General features: G+C 41.8%; 1 protein-coding gene across 2 annotated transcripts in view; it reads left to right on the top strand.

The window, feature by feature from the left end:
- The window catches only part of PDZD2 (PDZ domain containing 2), a 496,705-nt gene extending 480,831 nt beyond the window's left edge, over window positions 1-15,874 (top strand). For both annotated transcript variants that reach the window (XM_073620669.1, XM_073620675.1), the window contains one exon: window positions 9,451-15,874. In XM_073620669.1, the coding sequence (XP_073476770.1) occupies window positions 9,451-9,617 (167 nt within the window). In that variant the 3' untranslated portion in view covers window positions 9,618-15,874. The remainder of the gene's footprint in view (window positions 1-9,450) is intronic.
- The last annotated feature ends 6,101 nt before the right edge of the window (window positions 15,875-21,975 follow it).

The following is a 21,975-nucleotide window of genomic DNA, read 5'->3' as shown; positions in this document are numbered from 1 at the left end:
GCTCAAACAAATCATCCGCCTAGCACACACCCTCTTTCTTTGCAAACTTTGTATACTAGCACAAATCTTCTCCTCCAAATCCTCCCTGCCAGCACAAATCCCCCCTCCCCCCAATCCCTCGTGTTAGCCCAAATTCCCCCAACCCCTCCTGGCACAAAATACCCCCCCCCCCCGACTTCATCTCTCCTCCCAGCACAAATCTTCTTTCTTAAATCACCCTCCTAGGGAAAATACCCACAAATCCCTCCTCTTAGCACAACCCCTCTAAATAATCCCTCACCTCCCTCCTAGCACAAAAATTCCCCTCTCCTGGCTCACACCCCCCCCCCCGATCCCTACTCCTAGCACATTTACCCCCCCATTCTTGCTTCTAGCCCAAATCCCCATTACACTTCCCAGCACAGATAGCCACCCACCCCCCTTTCCCAACTCACAGGGGGGGGGGGGGTGCTTTGTTGTGCTCTTCCCTCCTCTCAGTAGAGCGTTCATCTATACAGCACGACACAGGATCACTCTTGCTGTAGATCGCATTGCACTGTACACACACATACAGTTTGATTTCTGCCCCCTATCTCCTCCAAGGGCTGCTCAGCTCCTGGCAGCAGGAAATGTGGCTAGGGGTCAGTAATCAAACTGTGTGTGTATACAGTGCAATGGGACCTACAGTAAGAGCGATCCTGTCTCATGTGCTGTATAGATGAACGCTCTTCTGACAGGAGACAGCGCACCTCCTCCCAGCTCTTTCCTTTCTACCTCTTCTTCTCTGTGCTCCAGCCTGCCATCTCCTTGTCCCGGTCCTGAGTGTGGGGGAAGGAGCTCAGTGGCAGCCGGCCGGGCACAACATCCAAGGGAGGGCCAACCTGATGGGAGGGCAGAACTGAAATCTGGGTGGGCACAGATAAAAATTGAATGTGGATAGTGTTGCATGACCGTGCAATTTTCAATTAGCCTGGGCAGGAAGGGAGTAAAAGTGCCGCTGTTCAGACGGTTAATGACCACCCTGCTTATAATTACTACTTTGGAGTATAAGGGAAGAACAGAGAATCCCGAAGAAACCAACAAAAGCACAGGGAGGACATGCAAACTCCATACAGGTATTGCTCAGGGTGGGACTGGAATTGATGACCCCAGTGATGAGAGGTGTAAGTGCTAACCACTAAGCAACTTTAAGCCATGCACAGTTTGTGACCTTCCCATTTGGTGCTGTGCGATGTACAGTGAAGAATAGTGTATACTTTGACAATGGAATTCTGTGATATGTAACTTGGGAAATCATCCAAATTCCCGAAAACCTGTGTGCTTTCTCCATATTACACAACAGCCCCTTCTAACTCTGGGGGGGTCTGATGTGATTAATGACCGTCTTGCCTATAACTGTTTCTCCACATAGAACATTATTTAATACATCAGGCTTATGGAAAACTCAGTGTTACCAGCCCATCAGTGGTATAAACTACGTATTTTACTTTCTGCCTTGGTGCAAAGAGCAGGAATTAATACTGAGAGATGTTATTCCAGATGACATCACACCGTGCTTGGACTGCAATTAGTAACATAATATTTTCTACAGGCTACACTGCAACTAATGAAATTAATTAGCGCATTTCTGCGCAGACTGGGAGAGATTAAGAACGCGATTAAGAACACTAATTACTTATTAGGAGTGCTAGGAAAGAATGGCCAGGGCAATTATCATTCCACATTGAAAAGTGATGAATAAAACACATTCAGCTACACTTTGCCTGAAAAGAAAATCTCTGTTCTAATTAAGAAACAGGTTTTTAAAACAAGGAGGCTGTTAGAATATAAGTGCTATTAATTTTTCTTACCCTTTCTTGCATCCTCAAAGAAAATGTTTGGTTACCGCTACAGGAAATCCATTTTCAAGCAGCCTGGCCTTCAGGCTTTTTAGAGATCCATTTACACCCCACTTTGCTGTGAAGAAATTATTCCCAGAAGACTCCTTCACCCGTCAAAAGAACGCCCTCTCGTGGTAGCATAGAGCAGCTTTTTTCAAATATTGTATTTAAGTATATCAATATACGATACAGAGATATAAGTCAAGAAAAGACAAAGCATGCCAGATGCAGGTCATCAGCAAATCTGAACCATGAAAACATAACTGGTAACAATTGTACAGATATACAAAGTCAATATATATAACACTGGAGGAAAGGCCTCAGTTGGAGCAGGCTAAAGTAGGCCATGTTCACAAGCTGAAAGAAAATGTCGAAAATCAAAGAGCTAGGGAACATTAGCTACTATCTGGGAATCCAAATAGAGAGAGAAGAAGATGGAAGTTATCTTCTCAACCAATCTCAGAAATCTTGGAACAATTCCATATGCAAGATGCAAAGGAAGTGAAAACTCTTATGGAGCCAAGCTAAAGAGCAATGAGGCCGAAACTTGCTACCCAACAATGACATGCATCCAGAGCAATCGGTAGGCTGCTATATGTTGCCACTGTGACAAGACCAGACATGGCCGCAGCAGTGGGTATACTATGCAGGAAAGACTCAGCTCCCTGTCAGCGTGACTGGAACGCAATAAGAAGAGTGATACAATACCTCAAAGGAACAATTAAGATGAACTTACGGTTACCAGCAACATCCGATCCAAAACTGGTCGTATATGTGGATGCTGATTGGGCCGGGGACTGCACAGACCATAAATCCACAAGTGGATTCTCCTTCCAGTTTCGACCATAAGTGAGTCTAGTCGAAAGCAAGCAACTGGCGCTCTATCTTCAACTGAAGCAAAGTACTTTGCAGCAGCACACACATGTCAAATGATATGGATTCATCACCTTTTTGTGGACCTTGGGATAGACGTATCAAAACTAATTCCCATTTTTGAAGTCAACCAGGGATGTAAATAGCTTACACAATCAGAAAGGTCAATCCTAGGACCAAACACATCGATGTCAAGTATCACCTACTGAGGGATAAACAAGAGCAAGGTGTTATTGACCTTCAATATTGCCCGTCAGAGGAGATGACTGCTGATGCACTCACCAAGCCTTTGTTGAAGGAACGTCATAATTTATTTCCAGAAGAAGCTGAATATAATTTTTTTGTAATTCTTTTATTTTCAAAAAGTTGCAGTTTACAATCAAAAAAAGAAAAATGGTAAAAGGGCATATTCAGACAACGATTTGGTCTCGTAAAAACTTCCAAATGCCGACAGACTTAGTATAACATGGCATAGATGGGCCATCTAAAACAGAATGGGTTTGAAAATAGCCATTCGCTAACACGACATGTATGGCATATATAGCTATGACATGAGAGACCTAGAGCAGAGAATCAAATACCAACAACTGTGCAACTATTTATAACAGAACAATGTACCGTGAAGCCTTGCATCCCGGTGGCCAGTATGACCCAGGAGGGGTACACTACGACAAATAATGCATATTAATAATCAGGTGTGATAGATTACCCAGGACTAAGCCAGGTACAAGGGGTAGGTGAATGGACAAAGAAGGGAGTAAAAGGAGGGTGGAGGGAGAGAAGAGCTGAATATAATTTGACAGCACACATGCTGTTGAGAAGGGGTGTTGAAAGAACAACAGCAAAGTTGCTTATATAAACTAACCATATATACTGTATGCATTATACCTTTCTAGTCAGCAGGTGGCACTGCACTGTTATAATATGTATTCTATAGTAATGTAATGAGAGGAAGTGTTTATCTTTCCTCACTGTGTTCTTGTATACTTCTTCTTCCTGTTCAATGATGAAGATATCCTCCATAAAAGTAAAGCTGTTTTGCTGCAAACAAGACGCTTCCAATGCATGATTTCCATACTCTGACAGGCCAATAGCCTAGACTTGGCGGAAGTAGCAACATCAAAGTCTAGAAAAGAAGGCATAGAGCAGCTTTTCACAGTAAAGCAGGATGTAAGCTGAAGGCCCGCAGGAGGAAAGCACCAAATCTTGCGCCTTCAAATACAAGTCTAAAAAGACAGAACCCTCTTTAGGTCTTTCTTTCCATATGTGTGTTATAACTATCTTTATTACTAGTCCCGGATTTAGACCTGGGGGGGGGCTGGGGTACTTCAAGTTGGGGGACCCCCTCTACTTAGAAAATTATGTGACAAAAAAGTGAAATGAATGATAAACCCTACGCCTGTTGCTAACAAAGTTTTACGCTATTGACATCGTACAATGCTTTGGGCACTGTCCCTATGCCTTGCTGACCAACCCATTTGGGGGACAGTGTCCAATGGCTTGAGCTCACGTAGACCGGTTAATATGCTTCATCTCCTTTACCATTGTCATTTTTCACAGATGTTTTGCTATTGTGACTTATGCATATCCTCTAGCTATATATCTCTGTTAGATGGTTGCTTTATTATGGATTTTATATGATGTCCCTGGTTCATTATCATCTTTATTCTTTTAATATGTTGAAAAATTCTATAAAAATTGTTAATTAGAAAAAAAAAAAGTTTTACGCTATTCAAGATCTGGGAGTGTCAGATTCACCCCCTGACCCAATCAGGGGCAAGCAAAAGAGTGAGCTTCTGTCTCATGTTTTTCACTGTGAAAGCTCAGAGCTTGACAAATTTGCTTTGAATCTAGGCGCCAAAAGTTAGGAGCCAATTTGTTCACGCGCGAGGCATTTAGCATGTGTATCGCAATCTGTTTTCATATGCAGGCGCCCCAACGCGTGCATTTACGTTTGTACGTGCGCATATATGGGGTGGGGGGTTTCAAATTTTTTTTAGGGGGGGGGCGGCGATTTTATGTGCTTGGGTGTAACTTACATTTTTTACAATTAACAAAATCATTTTTTTTACTTAACTTTTTACAAAGTCTCCATGTGATGTTGTTTTGGTGACACAGATTCTCTTTAATGAGACATTCGGGGTGTAAAATACTCTGCATGTCTCCTCTGTGCTCCACTGAATCTAATGCAATGCTTTACATTCTTTCCTGGCCGGGGAAACTGTCAACAGGAACCCAGAAAGGACATCATACACGTCGCTTCTGGGTCAGAAACAAGATGGGACGTGCGTCCGCTCTCCTCCTTCCCCTCTACCCTGTGGCACTCCCTATGCTGGTCCCAGGCCCGCAGATGGGCAAGCGGAGGCCGGAATACATAGCCAGGCGAATTTTACCCGCATGTGTGGAAGCAATCAGGTGGCAGCAGAGCCGCCCAAATGCTTCCTCCTGACAAGTGAGCCCTGCAGCAGGGCTACATGTAGAAAAACACCTGCCCAGTGCCTAGAACTGCATGTCCCGAGCGTCGGGCAATACAGATTGTGCATCCCTGCAACAGTGAATGGGCTGACAAAAGCCCAGGCGCCAGGATGCAATTTTTAGTGGCCATAGCGACCTGGCACCTGGGATTTGTCGAGCCCTGCGTTAACTTCACTCCCACATGCTGGGGTTGGGGCTGTTACCTGGCACTTTCCAAAAATGTTTCAAACCTTTCACTTGTCCCACCCACTTGTCTCTCATAAACAAGGCAATAAATTCTGTGACACAGTCATGTTAAAACAATATGAGAAGGCGAAATGTGAAAAAATCTTCCAGAAGCCCTCATTCCTTTCTTTGTCTCCTGAAGTCAGGCTTAACACCTTTTACATTTTTGCCATTTTTTATAAAGGAATTCTGGGGCCCGGGGCAATTGACTTCTTTGCCCCCCTATAAATCTGGCACTGTTTATTACCTAAAAACATTTTATAAAAAATCCCAAATGTTTTGCTTTGTATTTTACAGTTCTTTAGTTATGCTCTGACCTTAAATAAATAAGAACATTAAAATGCATATTAGAAGCATATAGGCATGGACATAAAATAGACCTATAAAATGAATTCAGCCCTAAGTATTGCTTCATATATTTTACCCAAGATAAATAAATATTAAACTTGCAGAAACATCATTTACTACAGCCACCCGAGGCATTATACACCATACATCAATAGTAGTAGTAGTGTCCTATGGTTTAGTAGTCCTATCTGGGGGTGAGAGCAGCCCACTCCTCAAATCTAGGATAACCGCAATGGTTGCCACGCACACCACCCCTGGGCTTATACGTTATTATTATACAGGATTTATATAGCGCCAACAGTTTGCACAGTGCTTTACAATATAAAGGGAGACCGTACCATTACAACACAATACACCCAAAATGTACTGGTACAGCAAATACAACATTTTTTTTTTTCATTTTTAATTCTTTTTATTAGAAGTTTTTCACATAAAAGTTACAAACATAAAAAACTTAGTAAGCATTCAGCACTACCATTCAACAGCACCAGTGTACAATGTAGCTCCCAGATAAATGAAAGCAGCAATCTTCTCAGAGCAAATAATGAAAAAAGAAGAATAATAAATATAAATATATATATTACATACAACATAAGTACAGCAGCCAACACTAGATTTCAAAGCACTCATCAAGACCCACATAGGCCCAGCATCTTACCGCAACTAAAAAAAAAAAAAAAGGGGGGGGGGGTCCCCTAACCAGGGGGCAATTAAGTAGACACTGTGGAGCTATTTTCTATCCAACAACCCCATACCTTTTTAACCACTTCAATACCAGGCACTTGTACCCCCTTCCTGCCCAAACCAATTTTTAGCTGTCAGCGCTGTCACATTTTGAATGACAATTGCGCGGTCATGCAACACTACCCAAAAATTTTTTTTAATCGTTTTGTTCCCACAAATGTAGCTTTTTTTTGGTGGTATTTGATCACTGCTGGGGTTTTTATTTTTTTCGCAAATAAAAAAAGACCGAAAATTTAGGAAAAAAATAAGTTTTTCTTTGTTTCTGTTATAAAATGTTGTAAATAAGTTTTCTCATTCAATGGCGGGCACTGATGAGGCTGCACTGACGGGCACTGATAAGGTGGCACTGATGATGGGCACTGATGTTGGGCACTGATGTTGGGCACTGATAGGCGACACTGATGGGCACTGATGGTAGGCACTGCTGGGCATCACTGATCTGGCAGGCTTTCATAATGGGCACTGACTGGCACCATTTGTGGGCACTGATTGGCATATATTGGGCACACTGTGGCATCCCTGGTGGCCGTGGGGGACATACCTGGCCATCCACGTGTTGGGGGCTTCCCTGGTGGTCCTGGGGGCTTCCCTGGTGGTCCTGGTGGCATCCCTGGTGGTTCAGTGTGGGCATCCACGGGGGGCTGTGCTGATAAAAAATCAGCGCAGACCCCCCCGTCAGACACAAGTGAGGAAAAGCCGATAAACGGCTCTTCCTGTTTAAATCTTGATCAGCCGTGGACACGGCTGATCATGTGGTAAAGAGCCTCCATCAGAGGCTCTTTACTGAGATCGGTGTAGCGGTGTGTCAGACTGATACACCACACCACACCACCAATCGCAGGTAGTTATCCTGCTGGACGTCATATGACGCCCAGTCAGGATAACTGAACCACCGCCCGGCCGTCATTCTGCTATAGGCCAGGCGGGAAGTGGTTAAACTTATCAGGTACCCCTCTATTTAGATATGTGGCTTCATACAACGGCAAAGCCTTATTTATGAGTGCCTTCCAGGCCATTATGGTGGGGGCCATCGGTTTCTTCCAGGACAAAATAATAATTTTGCCTGCATAATACAGGAGCAGGGTGAGCAAAGTGTGAGTTACCTGCTTGGGTACCAACGTATCTACCAGGCCTAACAGAAAGACCTCTATAGATGGTCTTATAGTGATCGTCGTGACCGACCCGACACAGTCCACCACCTCCACCCAGAACTACCGGATGTGCGTGCAATGCCAAAAAATGTGCAGAAAATCTGCTCCAGGGGCATCGCACCTCCAACAGTTCGAAGGATGAGCAGGGAATATCCTAGATAGTTTAGCAGGAGTGTAGTATATCCTATGGAGGAACTTGAACTGTATCAAGTGACACGTGCCGACACCAATCTAGCAAACGAGGTGCTCCATACATCGTCCCAATCATCACTGTCCAGCTGCGGGAAATCCGACAACCATGCAGCATGACAGGAGGCCAAAACCGTGGTAGTACCCGTGAATAATTTCTTATAAATAATGGACAGGGCTTTAGGTAGATCTTTAGCTCTGAGCAGCGACTCCAGGCCCCTAACCTGCACCTCCAGATTGGAAGATCCAAATTAGGCAGAGAAAGCATGCCTAAAGAGAAAATGGAACAAGTGTGAGTTTTGGGAAGGCCGTATCTACTTTTAAGCTCATCGAATATCAACATCATCTCATTTCCGACCAGGCGCACGCGCATGAAATTGACTCTCACAGTGACACTGACAGCAGTGTACAGCAGCACAGATGACACCTCACCGACACGACATGTCCCCTCCTGAGTCACAATAACATCTCCATGTCAGGTGGTCCCTTCGGTCCACTCCAATCCAAACAGAAGTGACAGTCCCGCTCCCGCCTTGCCTTGCTCCCATCCCGCAGACCCGCACATGAGGCTGCGGCTGCACCATGACGTCACAACATGCCCAGACACTATCCTCTGCTAGGCATGCACAGTTCTGAAATAAAAAAGGTGCATCTCTGTGCTGTGGTGGGGTGGCAGATGACATAAATGAATAATATACCAAACTTGAAAAATCTTAAGAAAAAGTATATAGCGCCAGGAGTAAATGAACAGCAATGACATGTGAATACTGTGTTATAAATAGACAGCACATTGAAATAAAGTCCAAAAAAGTGCTAGAGTGAAAAAATATATATAGAAGTCCAATCTTGAATGAAAATCGACAATAAAAAACAATATAATACAAAATAAAAAATTATAATGTAAAAGCACAGTCCCATGATAATTGGTGATGACTTGAAAAGTGAAGAGGTGATCCAGTACAGTGCTCCAAAATCATGCGTTGCACCCCTGTGAAATGGACACTCACCTGAAAAGCTGGATGCCATTACAGCAGCAAACACGCACTCAGTGTAGATCCGCCATCAGTTGTGGGGAGGGCTGTTCAGCAACTTGCAACATCCAGATGTAGCTGTGGTAAATAAAGCTCATCGGGAACAAGATGAAGTCTCCATACTGTAGTATTTATTGGTATATATTTGTTGAAAGCCAAAATAAAAAAAATCGTAAAAAACATGACAGTGGGTGCCACCGCTGACCCAGTATTGGACCGTGGCCTCTTGCGTGGCACTAGTGTCTCCTCCCTGCTGCGTTTCATCCAATAGGACATCAAGGGCTGCTCTCTGTTCTGAGCCGAGCATCACAGCCATATTTTTTACTGGCAGCCTTTAACTGTCACTGGCATTTACGAACAGGAGGATCGTGCCCATTGGTAGGTCTGCCCCTGGTTTATACATGTTATGTACTTATTGCAAACATTTCATGTAATCTCTGTGTATGTCCCTTACAGAACCCTAAGATATGAAAGTGTACGTCTGTAATTGATTGATACTAATAAATCTATTACGAGTGATGTAAAACTGAGCTTTACTTCTGTTTTGTTTTATAGGTGGCGCTGCTGAGCAAGCAAGAAGAATAGAAGTTGGAGATGAAATCATTTCAATTGGTGGGAAAACCTTGATTGGCCTCATGCACTATGACGCCTGGAATATCATTAAGTCGGTTCCAGAGGGACCTGTGCAGTTGTTGATCAGGAAGCATAGGACTGCAGTATGAGGATCAAACCTCAGTGTTTCTGATCATGTATCTGATATAAATTCTCTTTCTGGCTCTATCCATAGAGGAGAATGGTGGCCTAACTGTACAGGACTGAGCTATTGGGGTCTGTGATATGACCATACAACATAGCTGTGGTGCCATGGAAGAACATGTGATATAGTATGCAGTGAGAAGAATACATGAGCCAGAAAAGTTTTTTTTAATATTTAACTACATCAATCTTTGCATTACATAACGTTTGGTGCTATGCAGTGCCAACCACCAATAATGGGTTTACTAAGTTGACGAGTAGACTTTAAAAACTACCTACCAAGCTCCAAGTAGTAAGTTATTTGCTAAACCAATATTTTATGAGAATGCATCCTGGGAGCTAGGTGAACAGATCTCATGTTACTGACAGTGAATGAAATGGCTGATTTTGTTAAGGAACAAATTGCATCTGTTTCAGGAGGCAACTTATCTGTCAAGGGAAGTGTGCAACTGGGTGGAAGTTGGAAAAAGCATGGTTTTTCATTTGGCTATAACAGTTTAACAGCTGACGAGCAGCCATTGAGCCAATTGTAAAACTGTAAGAGCAGCTTTCTTTGATTTGTTGAGTGAAAATAGCTGTTAAAAATAAGCCGCGCCTGTTTTAAGAGACAACTAGCAGTATTCAAGGGAAGTATGCCATTGGGTGGAAAATCTTTAAGAGGGTATAATTTAAGGTTGGCTATAACAGTTTGGCAGGCAGCTACTGTATTTCAGCCAATGGTAAAGGTGTAAGATGCTTTCTGTCATTTTACTGAGTGGAGATAGCTGTTCAAGGATAAACCATATCTGTTTCAAGAGACAGTCTACCTGTAAGGGGGAGTATGCACCTGGGTGGGAAATCTTTACAAAGGCATGGTTTGAGGTGGGCTTAACAGTTGGCAGACAGCTTTTTCAGCCAGTGGTAAAACTAAAAGATGATTTGTAATTTATTGAGTGGAGATAGTTAAGGGATAAACCCCATAGGTTTTAAGAGACAACTTTACTTTAATCCAAGATAAGTATGCATTTGGATGGAGAAACCATCCTAAAAAAAAAAGTTCTGTCTTGGCAGAACAGAGAATTCTCACTAAGGAAGGGGTTAATCTTGGCTGCACATAGGCAAGGGATGTGGCGGATTGGCATCGGTGAATCAGGGTCAGGGTAACTAGACCGTGTGGGTGGGCATTTCTCCATTCAAGTAGCCTGTCAAGTCTTTCACCCACTTTTCTCAGTGGCAGATCTGGCCGTACAGCACTATCTTAGTTTATGAACAATTTCAAGCAAAAAAAAACACATAAACCTGGCAAAATCTAGCATTTAATTGCTCCAGATATCACCGTCCTTTTGTCATTGTTCATAGCTGGTTTTCTACCAGTTTATAAACCTGTGAATTTGTAAGGAGGCAAACAAAAAGCGCTAAAAAAATAAATAAAACGCCTCTGAGAATAATTGCCACCATTGGACTTAATGGGTCACATCTGAAGGTCAAGGACTGCAAAAGAAAGGCAACATTTCAGAACTTAAGACAGGTGAAAAGGTTAATTTTTTGCTTTTTTTATTGAGAAGGATAATTGGGTTTTGCTGTGATAATTATGTAAAAAGCGGCAAAATATTGTAGAAAACAAATCGCTTCAGACCTTTGCGAATTGTACATATTGAGCGCACAGTAAGAAAAAGCCCCTTAGTCTTTTATGGGAGTCATACTTGAATAATTGCCTGACTAGCTCCACCTGCTGTCCAGTTTGTCATATTGCAGGTGATTCCTAATTCACCACTTGCACATTTTTCTACCACTTCTTCACCGTTCCCCCATAAAACTATTTGCCATATATGTTTTATATAGAGCACTAATCTAGATTCACCTAAGATAGTTTTATTTTAAAGAGAATACAACATAGAAGTGGTAATAGTTTTAACAGAGTATAATGTACTGTAATATGGCTGTTAAAGTAAATCTTATTTTTTCCATAATAGTAGCTCACATCTGTAACTACAACCTCAAGTAAAACCACTGTAATAAAAAAAAGACGAATATCACATACAAATGTGTACAATAGAGAGCACGGTGCCGTTATCCTCAACAATCAGAGTCTAAAGTTCTCAAAGTCTGGTTGGCTTTTCATACTGCACTGTACACGTTCTATGCCTTATGTAAGACTTACAGTGTTAAAGCATGCTGATATTTTCAGTATCTATAGAAAATTAAGATTTCCTTAATTTCTTTGTGTAAATTTGAAATTGCTATAATATTTTTCCTAATAGAAAAAAGTTTTAACTCTAAACCTTATAACGAAAGTATTTTTAATATAGAGCAAATATCAAGTGTTGCACCAGTTTAAGGAGGTACTTTAAGAATGAGTTAAATTATTTTCAATCGCTTTCCAAAGATGTATACCCCTCAGCTCATTTACTTGTGCTGAGGGCTATGTAGGGTCTGAGTCATCCCAAATCAGCCATGTCGAGACACATTGATTGTTATAGGAGATGCTCTTGTAGAACCAGATAGGTATCCATTTCAGCACGCTTACCAACCACTAGTGCGCCTCAGCCTGGCTGATTTACGAGGTCTTCCGTTTCAAACAGCCCTTGGCTATTTCTCTGATGGCTTTGTATCAATAAACTAAGCGCCTGTATTGTAGGAGGTAAATGGTAACTCTTTCCTTGGGGAAAAATGGCAGTCAAATGGAAATGTCTTTTTTTTTTTTTTTACCTGACTGGGTTCACACTTTTTCTGTGTGGTGTATTGAATTAACACCCATGCAGTGATGTGCATTGTGCTAAAGTGTTACTAAACCCACAACAGTAAAAAGCAGTCTGTATATGCAGTAAAGCATGCTTGTTATACTCCATGTGGATCCTAAGGGGTTTATCCTCTGCATTGTGTAATAAACGCTGTGTGATCCTGCCTTCTCTGATCCTCCTCTTCTTTAACTGACTCCAACCCATCTCTCAATATAACAGAGCATTAGGAGTCACCCTGCACGTGCTCAGTTTGGTGTGTATTGCTAGAGAGTTGTTTTTTTCTTTTTTTCTTGGAAGAGTGCATGTGATCAACACAGGGCCAATCGGCACTGTCCAGACAGGATCAGGGGAGAATGAAAACTCCTCCTACAAGCTTAAGCAGACGTTGCTAGAAGTCACAAGACTCTTTTATATACTGCTGATACAGCAGTTTATATTTACTAAAGCTATTGCATTTCCATGTACTGTGGGAAACCAGATATAGTGCATGCAAGTTCTGGGTTTAGTAACACTTTAAGGATTCAAATGAATGAGGCTGACAATGCACCAAAATGTCGAAAGAAATGGGAGATATACCATATATGGCAACATAGCGCAACTGGTGGTGCCCTGCAATACATGAGTGTTGGGAGTTGCGTTGCCCCACTGTATTGGGGTGTTATTCAAAATGCATGCCATCGCAACTTGCTAACGCAGGCATTACTGCAATGTACCACAGCAAAAAAAAGTGTGAATCCAGTGTTGGTATAGGAACATCAAAGATTCCCCCTCGGCCTACAGCTCCCATGTAGACAGCAGCAGGACCATAGTTTACAGGAGGATAAATATCCATCACTGTGCTCTTACAGAGCATTCCTTAACAAGAACCTGTCATAAAACGAAGTAGCTGTCTCAGAGGCTCATTGGTTTTAAGCTAGTTCCCATGTAATAATTCTGAAGCCATTTAGCTTCACTTTATATGATGTCACTGCTGAAGAACTCCTAAATGGTCTCGAAGTCAGAGAGAGTGGCAGTTTCTGTTAGAGGCTTATAAGACAGATATTTAGCGTTTGAACAGGGTTACTTTAAAGTTAAACCTGTCACCTTCACCATTATATATAACACTGCTTCTACATTTATAACTGGTTAATGTTCTTCTATGTTCTAAGGGAGTTCCTGAACCATGGAATCATTTCCTGGACTCCTCAACCGTTGCACTAGCTCACCTATACCTGCCCTACGCCCCTCCACCATGTGTTAGACCAATGCAGGTGTCTATCTGGAGGTGAGGCACCTGGATTGGATTGGACGGAGGGAGGAGTATGGCAGATGCCTGAGTTGGAGATAAAGATTCCAGAGTGTGTGTGTTTGGAGTTCATGGGTTCCCTTGGCATGTTGAGAAAGCATTGAGTATAAGAAAGGACCATACGCTGCCTGATCTTAATTTTTGGCCTTAGTTCTTCTGTAAATGCCAACCGGCTAATTGTCACGCTAACCTGTGGAATCAGTTCTTATCTATCGCTGACCTAGGACAAGCATGCTGACCAAGATTTCAATTGTACTTGCTGTCTGCTTGCTGTAGGTCAGGTATCCAGAAAGTTTTGATACCACATGACAACAAGGCAACTGGTATTTTTAGAAATTGGACAACCTATTTCTTTAACGACAGTTGTCCTACATATGCTGGTAAAAGTAACAGGTTAATGTTAATCTAGCTGGAAGAACTGCAGTACCAGATATTACCAGGAGTGGCAGCATCTGCTGTAAGAGAATCTAGAGTTGCAGCCAGGGGTACCCCACCACATGGAGGGATCCCATACAGAAAAGGTATTTCTATGAAAACTGGATGATATGTCATATAGTGAGATATTTTTATTCATAGCCATCAACCCCTAAATTATCTGCATGATTTAATCACTAAAAGTCATTTCACTATATGTTTCTTACGGGTTCACACATGTACTCTAATGTATGGTCAGTAAGCTCCTTGTGATGAATGTGTGTTGCCTAATGCCTGTCTAAGCCAACTCTGTTGATTTGTCTGCCATGGCTCAATTATTGCCTGGGTTTAGATGGGTCATCATAATAGATGATTGCTCAAATGGGTTGTAATAATAATGCACTAGCCCCTCCTACAAACTGATTTTTAGCCCTCCCTTTCAGTTCCAGTGTTGTGATGTAATTGACATCTTGTTTTGGGTTTTGTTCTATGATTGGCCCAGTTCTCCAACTGTGACTGCACTATCTGAATAGGTTTAGGATCATCAAGACTTAAAGGCAATCAATCAATATCTCCAACCACATGGCCCTGATTGACTAAAGTATGGGTCACCTTAAAGGCTTCCCATATAATGGTTCCCTGACTCAAGTGGCCCATGCTAGTTCCAGGGCAGTGGCTCACCGAAAAAGGTTCTCCAAACTGGTCCATGAGTCAAGGATTCCTTTCAAAGCAAATCTCATATCTTGGTTTTGGGTGAGCATCAGTGGATTAAAATCACATGGCAGATTCTTCTGAGGACTCCATTGGAGAGATTGCCCACATTGGTTTGAATCTCCGCCCCATCAACAATGCCATAAAAAAGATGTCACTTCTAAAGCTGCGCTCCCCAATTCTACACCCATCGGGGGTTGTGACACCATCACTTGACGTTGCAATGACTGCTGCAGTTCTGAAGAACTTGGAGTTCTGACGGGGGTCTCTCACCATTGGAGTTCTCAAATTTAGAAGAACCCAACATATGATTTGACTCGCCAGCAATTAGGCAAAACTAAAATGCTTGTTAGTTGGGTTTACCATTAAATTCTTAGGTGTGACTACCTTTCCATTGGACATAGGTGACCTAGGAGAACACCACTGGGTACCATAACTCAGAACTTATTGGGGAAAAAATTATCAAAAGAGATGCTGTGGAGTGTGAGTCCCCGTTAACGTTTATCCCAAAATGTACATTTACTATTAGCATCCGGAATATTCCTCTTTTGTGACCAGAAATGGCAACCCACCATTTCCTAAGTTGGCCAGGGAACAATTTCACAGATTCACCCATGAGACTTAATACATTTCCCCCAAGGAATACGGACATTAAAATGGTGGCTTTGCTAGGTGGAGGCCCCCAGCCAATCAGAAGTTTTGTTTTCCAGGCCCCAAGATTGATCGTTTAAATAAAAGACTTATTTCTATCATGTTTAGAATATTTATTAGTCACAGAAAATAAAAGATGAATTGTGCCCTGCGTTAGAAACATACAGTTTGTGACCTGTCGTAAAATCAATTTCCTCACTAGACACAGATCTGTTGTATGATTGGATCTACCATAATCACTGTTGTATTATATTGTATATTTTGTTTATATAACTCTGTTTATTGTCAGAGATGCCTTGTACATGACACAAAAAAAGAAATGCGTGAAATAACACTAAATAGACTGTACATTTTTATTGCTGCTTTTCCTCAGCTATGTAAATCAGATATTGGATCTTGTTTTTAGTAGTTTTTTGCAAAAAATAAAAACAAACATTGTGGACTTTTCTTTTTTCATTTTCAGTGTATGGGTAAATTGATGGGTTAATGTGAAGCAAGACTGCCATCTAGTGCACTAAGGTGGCATTACCTTTCTGGACATTCTATAAAGCTCTGTGACTCTTTGGCATTTATTGCGTGTGCCTCGGAGTCCTCACTAATCTGACCATTTCTTTCCTTCCTTTCTGTTTTCTCCTGTCCTTTCCTTTCCTCTCCTCTCCTTTCTTTTCTTTTTCCTTCCTTTTCTTTTCCCTCCTTTCTTTTCTTTTCTTTTTTTCCTTCCTTTTCATTTCCCTCCTTTCTTTTCTTTTCCTTCTTTTTTTTCCATCCTTACTTTTTTTTTCATCCTTTTCTTTTTGTCTTTTTCCTTCCTTTCTTTTTTATTACCCTTCCTTTCCCCCCCCCTCCCTTTCTTTTCCTTTCCATCCTTTCTTTTCTTTTCCATCCTTTCCTTCCCTTTCTTTCTTGTTTATCCTTCCTTTTTCTTTTCTTTTTTCTCTTCCTTCCTTTCCTTTTCTTTTTTTCCTTTCCATTTCCCTTTCCTTTCTTTTTTTTCTTTTCCTTCCTTTTCTTTTTTTCCCTTGCTTTTCCTTTCTTTTTTTTTTTTCTTTTCCTTCCTTTTCTTTTTTTCCCTTGCTTTTCCTTTCTTTTTTTGCTTTTCCTTTCTTTTTTTTTCTCTTCCTTCCTTTTCTTTTTTCCTTTCCTTTTCCTTCTTTTTTTTTTTCTTACTTTCTTTTTTTTTTCTTCTCGTTTTTCTTTTTTTTTTTTCTTTTCCTTCCATGGTGAACCTATACAATGTACTATACAGTACTAAAGGGGGTGGGTTGGTCACAGAGAAAAAAGTATGGGGGGGGGGTTGGTCACAGAGAAAAAAATATTGGGGGGGGGTTAGTCTAAACAGCTCAATCAGAGCAGGACATTAAGGCGGTATTAAACCCAAAACCAAAAATGTAATGTATTACACTTAACCAATCATTACATGTGGCTGCATCAGTTTTCTTTTCTTTGTTTTTTTTCCCTGTTTTCACCTGGTGATCTGACCAGTAACACACCTTCTGTATGAGTATGACATAAGAGGCACAGCAGACAGCAGCATTGTCAGTCTGGGGGTAGGATGGTGCTAAATGTATTAGCAGATTCATTTACACTGACAAATTGAAGCCAAATTCCATCTCACACTTTATAATCAGTTATAGCAAATACCGGTAGTTTTTTTTCCCTTTTGGGATAAAGGATTTGCATATAAAAGCTGATCATTTTATACACCCCTGCCAGTGTTAAGTGGTTTGTCTCATCCATGTAAACTGATTCATTCTGTTGGAGAGCTTGAGCTTGTGAAAAACAGCAGACTTGCTGGCTGATCACCAGATGAAAATCGAAGAAAGAAAGCTATGGAAATTGTACATTAGATACGGCCCCTACGCAGCACCCTCAATATTCATACTTTACACCCATCACCCTACCAATTGGTTTTCTTTTTTTTTTTAATATACATTGCACATGCACAACAAAGACAGTTAGTGCTTTGAAGCACCATGCCATCATCCATGGAAGACCATGAGGAATTACAATCACCTTATTTATTGTGCCGCATACAGCACTCACTCTAGCAGGGCTGCACATCCTTCCTCCAGACCAGCCTACTGATAGTGACAGCAGTGGAACATGCCAACACAATGATCATGGCACGGCTGCTTATAGTCTCTGTGGGAAGTAACAGGGTGACAATGCAGGAGAGCAATTGGCAGTGGCGTCTCTAGCTTTCATATTTAGGGGGGGCACATGGGGAGACAAGGACAAAAGTAGGGGGGCCAACCATAAAATGCAAATTATATATATATACATACACGGACGCACGCACATTTTATTAATGACAATGGGCATCAAACATATAAACATGAAATATTCCTGACAATGCACAGTGGCCGTGCTGTGTAAGCGGGAGATATTTGTAATCCGGCGATGCTGGGGACTTATGGTCACCCTAGGCCAGTGGCCAGCAGGACCCACAGGTCAGTGGCCAGCTCCCAGCAGGACCCACAAGCTGCGGACCTGTGGGTCATGGTCGGAGGTCCTGTTGGCCTCAGTGGCCTGTAGGCCATGGGCAGCTCCCAGCAGGAATCACAGGCCATGAAGGGCAAGGTAGATGAGGTGTATGGGGGGGGGGATCGAATGATCGATCCTGTGGGAGTGTCAGGGTCTCTCACCTACCTTGCTTGGCAGACTCAGAGCTCGACAGGACAGGAGGGAGGAGACGCAGGGGAAGGCATTGTGAAGCACCAGGAGTAGGAGGCGCAGAGTGAAGCTGCCGCCCAGAGGAAGCCTTGCCTGTGATCTAGATGGGGTAAGTGCGGGTAACCGACCGATCGGAGCGGGTGGCGGAGGCCGGTGGATTGTTTGCCACAAGCCACCACTGGGTCAAGCTGCTGCAGTTCACAGGTAACCACTCATACAAATTGTTAGGCCTCGTTCACACTGGGCGTACATAAGTGTACCCCTCGTGGAGGGTCATTTATACCCACAAGGGGACACACAGGTGTTCAGTGCATCCCCATGTAGGCTGTTATTCATTAGACATGTGGGATTCATTTTGTTATAATTTGGACAAAATGTGCGTGTTTTGGATGCATCAGAATCATAGTAATGAGTTTCAACTAATCTGAAATAAAGTATAACAAAAACAATGTACTCATTTGGATGACATGATGGGATAGTTTGGGCCTTTTGTTAATGTCTGAAGCATCCAAAATAACAACATAAATGATCCGAGTTGGTTCCGATCCATTTGTTTTTATTCCAGTGAGTGTAGAATGAATAATTCTAATACGATTATTTTGTCTTGGGGTTGAGCTTGAGAAACCTTTCTTTTTTTTTTGTATAAGTGCTGCTCAACAAAGTCAGTTGGCAATGGGAACATTAATTAAACTTAATAACATAACGAACACACACTCATTCATTTGGATTCATTTGTTTTATGCGGATGAGAGTAGCGCAGTAGTCTTGGATGGTCTGACTCTTGGATAATCAGCCGATTCTTTTCACATTAACATTTTTCAATACTGTAAAAGATGCCCTACATTTAAAATGGAAACCTATTGCAAAAAAATAAAAGTGAGGTATAAAAGTGAAATAAGATGATGATTCCTTCTTGTTGTGTTTGGGTTGGATGGAGGTGGATCCAGCAGAATCTCCAAATCATAACATAACAAATTAATCCAAACTAAATTTTGGATGCATGTGACTGGAGTTGATATCATCCAATCAGCTCAGTCCATTTCTCTTTGTTGGTTGGACTAGCAGGAATGACTCAAAGTGCATAAGTAATCTCCCCAAATAACGAATTAACACATTAAAACGAATATAGCCAATCTTCTGAAATAACTTCTGAAAATTATAAATTAATTTGGAACAACAAATATACAGTATACTCTCCCGAAATAATGAAGGGTTCCGAAATTGAATCATCCTAACATAATGTTTATGACCAAATGAAATGTTTCACTTAACAAATGAAATCATTTTTTTCCATGGTGCACACATCCACTATTCACCCAGTTTGTATGCAGCCATAGCACAGTATGCCGCTATGTAGACATATGGAGTTTAGCCATCTGAATGAGAACTCTAAAGGAAATGGAAGAATAATGGATCTACTGGCAGGATCAACAGGAAATAAAACAAGGGGACTTGGAAAAACAAAAACTGCTTTGCTAATGCTATTGACAGACTGCATTATATGATATCATTTTTTTTATTTAGTTTTTTGTTTTTTTTGCTGGGCAGTTAAACTTTTTGCAAGAGTTCTTTTAAAAACCACTTGCCGACCGGCTCCTGTACATATACGTTGGCACTCTGAAGATGGATATCTCGGTAACGGCACTTCCGCCCATAGCTCTTAAAGGCACATTTTTTTCAAAGTAATTTTTTCTAAAGTCAATTTTTTTTTTTTTTTCATTGAATTTTAGTCCAAATATGAGATCTGAGGACTTTTTGACCCCAGATCTCATATTTAAGGGGTCCTGTCATGCTTTTTTCTATTACAAGGGATGTTTACATTCCTTGTAGTAGGAATAAAAGTGACCCAAATGTTTTCTTTTTTAAAAAAAACAGTGAAGAAATTAATAAAATTAAGTAAAATAGATAAGAAAAATATTTTTTTTAAAGTGATCCGTCCCGGCGAGCTCGCGCGCAGAAGCGAACGCATACGTGAGTAGCGCCCGCATATGAAAACTGTGGTTGAACCACACATGTGAGGTATCGCCGCGATCGTTAGAGCGAGAGCAATTATTCTAGCCCTAGACCTCCTCTTTAATGCAAAACATGCAACCTGTAGAATTTTTTAAACATCGCCTATGGAGATTTTTAAGTGTAAAAGTTTGACGCCATTCCACAAGCGGGCGCAATTTTGAAGAATGACATGTTGGCACAATATGGGCTAACTTTACTGTTGTCTTATTTTTTATTTAAAAAAAGTGAATTTTTCCCAAAAAAGTGCGCTTTTAAGACTGCTGCGCAAATACGGTGTGAAAAAAAGTATTGCAGTGACCGCCATTTTATTCTCTAGGGTGTTAGAAAAAAAAACAATATATAATGTTTGGGGGTTCTTGGTAATTTTCTAGCAAAAAAAAAAAAAACGGTTTTAAACATGTAAACACCAAAATCTCAAAACGAGGCTAGTCCTTAAGTGGTTAAGAGAAGTTCAGAAGCTGAGTATTCCGTACTTTGTGGAGCCGGTGATGTTGGAGAGGCTGCATTAGAGGTCAGTATCGGTGGTATCAATTCCCGCCATCTGCTAAGAACCGCCCCTGCGGAGCCAGGAAGCTGCAGCAGCTTTTGTTGTGCTATGTATCAGAGTCTCTACTCTTCTGTAAAAAGCCATAACTAGCTACTCTAACAAGACCAGACAAATTAATATATTTTATTAAGTGTTTGTAGATCTGGGACTGTCACCTATCTCATACATACTTTAAAGGAATTCAGCTAAAGGACACCCAATTCTTTGGATAGGGTTACACTTTCCCATTTGTCTGGTTTTAAAGGGGACCTCCGCTATAATGTGCAGACCCTCAGACTTAGCGCCAGCACAGCCACCAATGTCTACATCTAGGGCTCATTCACACCGGAGCTCAGCCCTATAGAATGTGAAGAACTGTTTGTTTTTCTATCCTAGCTCTGAGCTGCATGTAAGCAGCACTTCTAAGTGAGTGGACATGCGTTGGCTATACAGACTCACCCGCACAGTTGAGTTTGGCAGAGACGGGTGCATATATCGGGATGCACAGGCTGTGTCCCTGCTTGCCTGTCAATGTTGATGTTATAAAATGAAAGCGTATGCTGTGACTATAGAACTCCCTTTTAGCCCAACTATTGTCCTTTTTTTTTTTTAGTTTGCCCAAAGTTCCACAGTTCTGCTGTGCACATGGTGCTGCCTTTTAGGGGTTAAAGTTGTGAGAAAAATGTCCTCTAAAAAGCGATTCACACAGCTCACTCTTCAGGGAGCCATCGCTAGTGAAAAGAGGTTTTAGTGCTGTTAAAGGGGTTGTAAAGTCTTGTGTTTTTTCACCTTAATGCATCCTATGCATTAAGGTGAAAAAACACTTTGCAGTGACTGGCCCCCTAGCCTCCCCCGTTTTACTTACCTGAGACCCGTATTTCCCTCAGCGGGGACACACTGTCCCTCTCTCCACGGGGTCCCGGCTCTTGATTGGATAGATTGATAGCATCGCAGCCATTGGCTCCCGCTGCTGTCAATCAGATCCAATGACGCAGGCGCCAGGGGGGCGGGGCCGAGTTCGGAAGTCGTGTCTATGGATGCAAATACTGAACTTGGGAGCACGCCCGCAAGGTAACCCCCCCGAGAAAGCACTTCTGCTAGGGGGTTATCTGATACATGGAGGAGCCACCGGGGGACCCCAGAAATGGACGATCGGGGCCACTCTGTTCAAAACGAGCTGCACAGTGGAGGTAAGTATGATATGTTTGTTATTTAAAAAAAAAAAAAAAAAAAGAGCCTTTACAATCACTTTAAATCACTAATCAGCAGATGTGTAGTTGCATTACTCCAAATATACCAGCAGGGGTCAGGAGATAACATGAAATTGATGT

The sequence above is a fragment of the Aquarana catesbeiana genome, linkage group LG01 (genome assembly GCF_042186555.1).
Source record: "Aquarana catesbeiana isolate 2022-GZ linkage group LG01, ASM4218655v1, whole genome shotgun sequence".
NCBI lineage: Eukaryota > Metazoa > Chordata > Amphibia > Anura > Ranidae > Aquarana > Aquarana catesbeiana.
Note: the sequence above shows the minus strand (reverse complement) of the source record. Positions and strands in the feature narration are given on the sequence as shown.